We start from the raw sequence: 9,325 nt of genomic DNA on the forward strand, positions 1-9,325 counted from the left end.
GCTAGCCCAGTTCAGTTTCTGGTCAATGGTAACCCCTAGGATGTTGATAGTGGGGGATTCAGTGATGGTAATGCCATTGAACCTCAAGGGTCAATGGTTAGCTTCTCTCTTGTTGGAGACGGTCATTGCATGACACTTGTGTTGCATGAATGTTACTTGCCACTTGTCAGCTCAAGCTGACAAGTGCTTATTGAAAAATTGTTGTTTTTATAAGCTTTAATGTTGTTTCTTTTTGGCTGTTTATTACGGCATTCCTTGTTTGTTTGCTCTATGCCCTACCTCTTCAGTTCTGATTTGTTGCTGTTTGACTTTAACACTTTCTACCTTGATAGTTCACTTTCAAAAGCAAGTGAAATTCACAGGAAGCATATGCTACATGCAAGATGATTATATACTAGTCAGTCTCCTATGGTGCTACACACAGGGATCAGGTGAAACATGGTTAGAGCGCAAGGGATAGAATCATATAATGGTTGCAGTACAGAAGGAGGCCATTTGAACCATCATCTCCACAGGAGACCTAGCACCACTCCCCTGCTTTTTCCCTGCAGCCCTGCACATTTTTCCTTTTCAGATAATGATCCAATTCATTTTCGAATGCCTCAATTGAACCTGCCTCCACCACACTCTAAGGCAGTGTGTTCCAGATCCTAACCACCCATTGCGTAAAAGGTTTTTCCTCATGTTGCCATTTTAAAATCATAGAATGCCTTTACTGTTATATTTCTGTTATAAATTCCTATGCCCACCTTTATAAAAGCATAGAACTGACCACAGAAATTTGTCACATTGTAGTTTCATGTTGCTGCCAGTGGAGGTGGTGTGGTGCCACCACCGTCAAGAAGCTGTAATTACACTGTGACAAGTTTACATTGGCAATATCCACTCTTAAGTACAGATACAAAAGTTTAAAATGAAAAAAAAGGCGACAGGAGGTGCATGCAGGCACAAAAATATATACATTGTTAGTGGATCTCACACGTTAAGTCGAGACAGGTGAAGCGGTGTCGGAGGATAAGGGAATAATTTGAGCAGACCACGCAGACTTCATTCACTTCCTGTTTTAAAATTTTCCTTTTATAATGTTCTAGGTGGATGCTTCAGTTAACTTTATGAGCCGTTTCAAATCACAATTTCTGGTGAGGGGCGGGAGGGGGGAGTATTAAGGAGAATCCACTTCTTGAGAAACGCCTCAGCTTCAGTTTTCTTTCAGAAAAGCGCTTCAGAAACCGATGTCACATTTTCCTCCCGCCCCCACGTATTACAACGGCGTCGCCCTGGCGAAAGAGGCCGAGGTAAATCCTGAGGCAAGTCCCCTTCGTCCCTTCAGCAGGAAGCGCTTCTTCGCCCGGACCGAGAGGCTGCTAGACGCGCAAAGAGCCTGACTGGGATTGGCTGCCGGGGGACGGAGGAGCCAATCAGGCGGCAGGATGCATCGGGGTGACAATAAATGCAAGATGGCTCCTCATATAAATCCACGCGCCGAGAGCCGCTTTCCTGTTCGCAAAAAACTTGATTTTCCTCAGTTTTTCACGCGATCTGTTTTTCGGCTGTGTCCCGAGGGCTAGCGGGCTGTTATATATTTATAAAACACCCGGTGAACGACCATCGGACGCTGATTGCCGTGTGTAATTAAAGGTTTTTTTTTTAGGGGGGTGGTCTCCGGCGACGAGGCGATGAATTAAATCCCCTCTCCCGGTTGACAACGACGCGGCTTTTCGGCGTTTGCTGCTGGGATTTGGCGATCCCAGGTCACCCACTGGGCGATAAATGGTGGAATAAAGCCGCAGATATATTCAACATCGAGAGGGCGACGAAATTTACGCCACAGATTCCTCATGGCGGTGTCGAGGTTGGTGATGTTTCAGTTCCTCACGTTAAAATAAAACGCGAGGAGTGTAGTCAGAAAGGCCCATTTATATCGAGCCGAGCGACAGGGGGGACAGTTTGAACGATTTAGGGTCCGCTTTTCGATGGTAAATAATCAACCCAGCTGAGTGTTATACTTGACCTCGACCTTTTTTGAATGATTGTGAAACTTTTTGTGCGCCTATTTCTGAGAGTGGCTGTAAATCGCACATCGTTGAGGCCTATCCCAGATCAATGATGAGTGATGGCTAGGCCAGCGGAAGATGTTTACTTTTGTGTTCCAGTAACTACCTGAAGTGGGTTTTAAATTGCCTTCACCCATGGGGAGTATGCAGCAAATCTTATGTTCGTAAAACCGATGTGCTTGGACAGAATAGATTAATTTGGTTGGATGTTTCATTTGTCTTGACACGTATTGAATCGTGAGTAGCTTTGAATATTTCTAGTTATTAAGATAAATCTATTTTATAGTATTCATAAGTTATAATAATATAGCTTCTTAATTAAGGCTTCACTATTACTTTTAAATTTAAACTACTTCAATACTGTTCCCAAGGTAATTACACATTTGGCCCATCTTAGTTCAACCCCTGAGATATGCTACTCGGGTCCGCCGTCTTTCAAGGCAGAAAGCCCAGAACTCATCCTTCCGGATAACCCCGAAACTAGGACTCCCTTGTGTTTTGGTGACCAGAACGGGATACTGTACTGAAGGGAATGAAGCAAAAAATGCTGGAAACACTCGGGTCAGACAGCATCTGTGGAGAGATGATGTTTTAGGTTGAGCCCTTAGTACTTAAGGTGTGATCTGACCAGAGCTCAATAGTTAGATCATGACTTCCTCCGACTTATATTCAATTATTTTTTGGCTTTGTTGATTATGACTATTGATTGATGCGTTGAGTTGGAAATTCTTGTTTCTTTCAACTTAAGCTTTGCATATTTCAACAACATTCATGGAACACGTGTCGACAATAACTTGTACTTAAATATAACACTCTTGTGAAGCTCTTTTGGATGTTTTATCAAACAAACTTTGACGCCAATCACCTAAGTAGATGTTCGGGCTGTTGACCATAAGCTTGGTAGGACAGGTAGACTTTCAGCAATGTCTTGAAGCAAGAAAGAGGCGAAGCAAGACAGAAATATAGAAGGAAATTCCAGAGTTTTTGGCTTTGGTACACTGCCAGTGGTGGAGTGATTAAAAGCGGTGATGCTCAAGAGGACAGGACTGGAGAAATGTAGATATTTTGGAGGGATGTAGAGATGGAGGGGATTATAGATAGCAAGGGAGAAGGCCATGGAAGGGTATGAAAACAAGGATGAGAATTTTAAAATTGGGGCATTGCTTAACTGGGAGCCAGTGCATCAGTGAGTCTGTGGTTGATGGGTGACCAGGGCTTGGTGTGAGTTAGGATACGGAAAGCAGAGTTTTGTTTAAAACTTTAGTTTTTTTTACCAAGGGTAGAAAATGAAAGGCCAGCCAGGGGAGTGTTGAAATATACTAGTCTCGAAGTAGTAAAGACAGGTTTTCAAAAGATGAGCTGACACAGAGGTGGAAGTTGGCAATATTACAGAGGTGTAAATAGGTGGCCTTAGTGATTACATAGGACACATGGCACAGAAAAAGGCCATTTGCCACAACCAGTTTATGCTCAATTCAAGCCTCCTCACACCTTTTCTCATTTAAATCTACCATCGTAATCATCTATGCCCTTCTCCCTCAAATGCTTGTTTAGCTTCTCTTCCTTAAATGCATCCATACTGTTTGCTTCAACTATCCTTGTGGTAGAGAGTTGCACATTTTTACCATTTTTTGGGTAGGTAAGTTTCATCTGCATTCCCTTTTGGATGTTTTAATGACTATCTTGTATTGATGGCCTCTAGTCATGTTCGTCCCCACAGGAGGAAATATTCTTTCTGTTTCCACTCTATCAAACCTTTAATTATTTTAAAGGCCTCCATTAGGTCACTCCTCAGCCTTCTTTCTCGAGAGAAGAGACCCTAGCCTATCAATCCTTCCCTGATGTGTATACCCATGTATTCTGGCATCAGCCTTGTAAATCTCTGCACCCTCTCCAGAGTCTCTATATATTTTTCGTAATACGGCGACCAGAACTGCCCAGTACTCAAACAGGTATGTGATTGGTAGCTCCTCCCCGTCAAATATTACACCAAGGTTCAGCCTCACAATTTACAGGGAGAGGGTTATGTCAGTAGCGATAGTGCTTAGTTTATGGAAGGGGCCGAAGACAATGGTTTCCATGTTCCATCTGGTGTAAATTTCTGCTGATCCAGTTTTGACAATTTGACAAGCAGTTTGACAATTTAGAGATAGTGGAGGGGTAAAGCTAGATGTCGTCAGCATGCATGTGGAAACTGAAGGTGTTTTCAAATGATGTCACAAGGGACAGATTCTTGGAGGACACCAGAGGTGGTGATGTGGGAATGAGGAGAATTCATTGCAGATGATTTGCTGGTTGTAATTGATGATGGGCCCAGGTGAGTGCAGTCCCGCATAACTGGACGATGTGGCGAGGAGTTGGGGTAGACCATGTTAAAGCCTGCGGACTGGTCAAGAAGGATGAAGAGGGATATCTTTGACACAGTTGCATAAGGTGTTGTTTGTGACTTTGAGAGTTATTTTGGTACTGTAGCAGCAGCAGGAACCTGATTGGAGAGATTTAATCATGGTGTTTTAGGAAAGATGGACATGGATTTGAAGGGCAACAACATGTTTAGGGACTTTGGAGAGTAAGGTAGTTTATAAGGAAGGTGGGGGTCAAGGATTGCTTTGTTTTTGAGGTGAGGGATGATGTTGGCAGATTTAAAGGAGAGGGTGACAGTACCTGAGGAGAGAGAACTATTAACAATATCAGATAACACGAAGTTGGATGGTCAGCAGCTTAGTGGGAATAGGCTTGAGGGATCAGGAGGTGGATCAAAGGACAAGGTGAGCTCCGAGAAGGCACAACTGGAGATAGGAGGGATATTAGAAAAAGATTTGAGGTCAGGGTGGAAACTTAGAGGATGTTTGGCCTGGTGGGCTGGATGAAGGGAGGGAAGCAGTTGGTTGTATGATTACAAACATGGTGACAAAAAACCCTGAGGCGTTCATTGCTATTGGGACCACAAGATTTGGGATCAGAGTGAATGGCGAGCCTGAAGGCTGGACAGTTGAAAATTTGAAAGGCTGGTGCATGTGAATTTGGGAAAGTTTTTCCAGGGTGACACCAATTTAGATTACTGGGTACAGTATTGCTCCCTTTTTTAAGGAAAAATATAAATGCATGTAAAAGCAGTTCAGTGATGGCTTACTAGGTTAATATCTAGAATGGGTGAGTTATCTTAGGGCTTGTATCTGTGCTGGAGTTTAGAAGGTGACTTGATTGAAACATACAAGATTCTGAGGGGACTTAACAGGGTGAATGCGGAAAGGATGTTTCCTCTTATGGGAGAATCTAGAACTCGGGGTCACTGTTTCATAATAGGGGGGTCATTCCTTTAAGGCAGAGATGAGGAAACATTTCTCTGAGGTTTGTGAGACTTTGGAGTTCCCTTCCTTAGAAGATGGCTGAGGCAGCATCCTTGAATAGCTTTGAAGGCAGAAGTAGATAGATTCTTGATGAGTAAGGGAGTGAAAAGTTATCGGGGGTAGGCAGGGATATGAGGTTTAAAATCAGATAAGCCATGATCTTATTGAAAGTTGGAGCAGGCTTGAGGGGCTGAGTGGCCTACTCCTGCTCCTAATTCATATGTTTGTATGTTCTCCTTTATTCAGCACATTATGCTTGTCACTGCCCTGAGTGTCATTCATCTGTTCACCCACTTATTTTGTTTAGTCTTTTTTTAAATATAGTTTTGGGCTGCTTTTTGCATTTCCACTTCCCTGTAAATTGCATTGAGTTTCTGAATCAGTCATTGATGCAAATTAGAAATCATTGTGGTCCCAGCAAAGATTCGTGGCAATCCAGCTTAACACCACCTTGTCATTCCTCACCCACTCCCCTCCCCAACTAATACAGCATACCTCCTCTATCAAATACCTCTTGTTTTCTTCCCTTCAGCCAATTAAGGCTTTTCCTGAATTTCATGAGCTTTGAACTTAATAGCTTTTCATGTAGCATGGCATTTAGAACAGTTCAACTTAGGATGTCACCTCTTCAGAGAAAGCTAGTTTCAAAAGATGAAAAGCTATGATTTCATAGGAATTTCTTAATACAGGTATAAAATAGTTATGGGCTGGTGGGAGAAGATGAGGAGACACATTGCCAAGTATAAATTTTCCTCCAATTCTAGATATATTAGCTGTTTAGTAAGGAAGGTTTTTTTTGTTTTTCAGTATTTAAATCATGAGAGTACAGTGAAGCTCCTAGTCATTTTAGCATTCAAATAATTGTTCTGCATTTTTTGTAGTCTTGGCCTTTTTTTTTGTCGTGGAGTAATTTTTTACACTTTCTAAAAATCATTTGGAAACCCTTAACCTTCATAGTAGATCGATCTCCAACTTAAATTTTAAAGCTTCAAAAAAAAAAATCAGATGATGCACTCCCACCCTTGCCATCTGCTGGAAAAGTACTGGGGAAAAGTAAGGTATAGGAATCTTAAGACCATACGTACATATGAGTTAGCAGTAGGCCATTCAACCCCTCATGCCTGCTCTGCCATTTGATAAGATCTGATTGTGGCCTCTACTTTCCTGTCTACCCCTGTACACTTTGATTCCCTTGTCAGTCAAGAATCTTATCTAACTTAGCCTTAAAAATATTCAATGACCCTGTCTCCATTGCTTCTTGGGGAAGAGAATTGCACAGACAAGTGACCCTCTAAGAAAAAAAATTCTCCTCACCTCCATCTTAAATGGGAAACCCCTTATTTTTAAACTATGTCCCCTGGTTCTAGTCTCTCCCACAAAGGGAAACATCCTTTCAGCACCCAATCTGTCAGGTCCCCTCAGGATCTTGTGTTTCAATAAGATCACCTCTCATCCTATCCAGCCTTTCTTCATAAAACAATCCCTTAATCCAAGGAATCAGTTAAATGATCCTTCTCTGCACCGCTTTCAATACAGTTGTATCCTTCCTTTAAATTAGGAGACTAAAACAGTACTTCAGATGTGGTCTCATCAACGCCCTGTACAACTATCAAAACTACCCTACTTTTATACCCCATTCCCTTTGCAATAAGTAACAACATTCCATTTGTTATGAATGCTGAGTGCTTTCACTTAGAGTCTTTAGCACTGTCCTTTTACAACAATTTTTGCAACCTCTAGCCTAATCTGCTGGCGCACTCTTAAGTTTGTACACTGTCCTTTCCTGCCATGCTCTGATTATCGTTACACACATTGCTACCTTGCTGTCTTATCTTGTCCTCTCTCTGTAATTTACCACATCTTCCCTCACTCAATCCCTCGTCCCCTTCTATTTAGTTTAAAGCCCCCTTTACCACCCTAGTTACATGACTCGCCAGAACACTGGTCCAGCATGGTTAAGGTGAAGACAGTCCCAACAGCACAGCTCCCACTTTCCCCAGTACTGATGCCAGGCACCATGAATCGAAACCCATTTCATCTATACTAATCTTTGAGCCATGCAATCAACTGTCTAATCTTTTTACCCTATGACAATTTGCTCATGGTTTAGGTAATAATCCAGTGATTATTATGGGTGAAATTCTGCTTTTTAACTTAGCCCCATGCTCCTTAAGCAGAACCTTTTTCCTAGTCTAAAAGCAAAAAACTGCAGATGCTGAAAATCCAAAACAAAAATAAAATACCTGGAAAAACTCAGCAGGCCTGGCAGCATCTGCGGAGAGGAACACGGTTAACGTTTCAAGTCCATATGACTCTTCAACAGAACTAAGTAACAGAACTCCTCTTTCCTAGTCCTCTGTTTTTGGTGCCTACATGAACTATGACAACTGGATTTCCATCGCTGCCCTGCCCCCCGCCCCACCACCACCACCACCACATTGACTCACACTACAAGTCCTTCTCCAGTCCAGAGCAGATATCCTGAACCCTGGCACTGGGCAGGCAGCATAGCCTTCTGGATTCTCACTCTCGGCTACAGAGATATGTCATTCCTCCTGACCTATACTATCCCCTACTACCACTAAATTCCTATTATTTCCAATGTCCAACTTCTACCCCAGTGCCATGGTCAGTTTGCTCATCCACCCTGCAGTCCCTGCTTTTGTCCATATAAGCTGCAAGAACCTCGAACCTGTTAGACAATTGCAAAGGCTGAGGCTCCTCCACTTCTACCATCTCAATGCCCATAGCTGCCTCACTCGCAGTCACACGCTCCCGTCCCTGACCGTGGACTACCTCAAATCTACAATATTAGATCCTCGTGATTTGCATTTTAAAGAAATACTTTGTATTTATATGTAATCTTTTGTTTCCTTGACTGCCCAGAGGCTACTTCTAAGGTGTAATCGCCATTTTACAGAAAAACGTGGTAAACAATTTGAGATCACTACAAGATCCCAAAAACAGCAAATTAGATATGTGACCAAATAATCTGTTTTGGTGTTATTGGTTGAGATGACTGTTGGCCAGTATCCTGGGGAAAACTTCTTGCCATTTTTCAAAAGTCCATGTAATCTTTTACATCCACCTGAACAGGCAAATAGGAACTTAATTTCAGCATCTTATCTGAAAGCCGGTAGCTCCAAAATTGCTGCTTTCCCTTAATACTGCACTGAAATGTCAGCTTATATGGTATGCTCAAATGCTAGAGTGAGGTTTAAACCCACGACCTTCTGAGGTGCTGAGCCAAGCTGTCATTTTAAAACAATGCATTTGCCTTCGAAAAAGTATTCCCAAAAATTATGTATTAACACTTTATTGAAAAACCATAGACTAACAAAAATGCACTACCACCATAATTTTAATATTTATCAGTTTGGTATCGGCTGTAGGAAAATAGAACATATCCTCTAAGCTACCATAGTGTTCCCTGGAGTCCACTGCCAAGGAGAAATTAGTGTTTATAAAATGTGCTTTGCTCAGTCAAAAGCTACTTTTGAATTATCCGTCATGGTAGCAATTTAAGCTTGGCATTCTTTGCATTGGGTGTTTGACTGGTTTTCCACTAGAGGGAATGAACTGCTGATACTGGGAAAAATGTTTTCTATCCTGTCACAAGTCTCACTATTGAACATGCTCGGGTTCAGGTATAAAATAGATTGAATACACCAGTACCACTTTATCAAGATTAGATTGCTAAGTGCTTGTATGTTATTTTCCAATAGATTTATATTCATGAAGCACAAATTTCATTTAAGAACTGGTAATTTCAGACTTTAGAATCTAAGGCTTCCTTAAAACTGTGACAATCCTAGATTAAAGAACTGTAAAGAGGAAGGGCATTGCTGTACCCAAGTCCCGTGCATTATTTGCAATAGAGTGTGATACTCAAAAGCTAGAAGCAGTGTTCACATATGTGTT

At 41.9% G+C, this 9,325-nt stretch overlaps 1 protein-coding gene across 3 annotated transcripts in view; it reads left to right on the top strand.

Annotated features, from left to right (window-relative positions):
• Positions 1-1,477: 1,477 nt before the first annotated feature.
• Positions 1,478-9,325, top strand: part of btaf1 (BTAF1 RNA polymerase II, B-TFIID transcription factor-associated) — a 115,986-nt gene continuing 108,138 nt past the window's right edge. For all 3 annotated transcript variants that reach the window (XM_078564934.1, XM_078564936.1, XM_078564935.1), the window contains exon 1: positions 1,478-1,852. In XM_078564934.1, the coding sequence (XP_078421060.1) occupies positions 1,839-1,852 (14 nt within the window). In that variant the 5' untranslated portion in view covers positions 1,478-1,838. The remainder of the gene's footprint in view (positions 1,853-9,325) is intronic.

This window comes from Cetorhinus maximus, chromosome 20 (genome assembly GCF_964194155.1).
Source record: "Cetorhinus maximus chromosome 20, sCetMax3.hap1.1, whole genome shotgun sequence".
Classification (NCBI taxonomy): domain Eukaryota; kingdom Metazoa; phylum Chordata; class Chondrichthyes; order Lamniformes; family Cetorhinidae; genus Cetorhinus; species Cetorhinus maximus.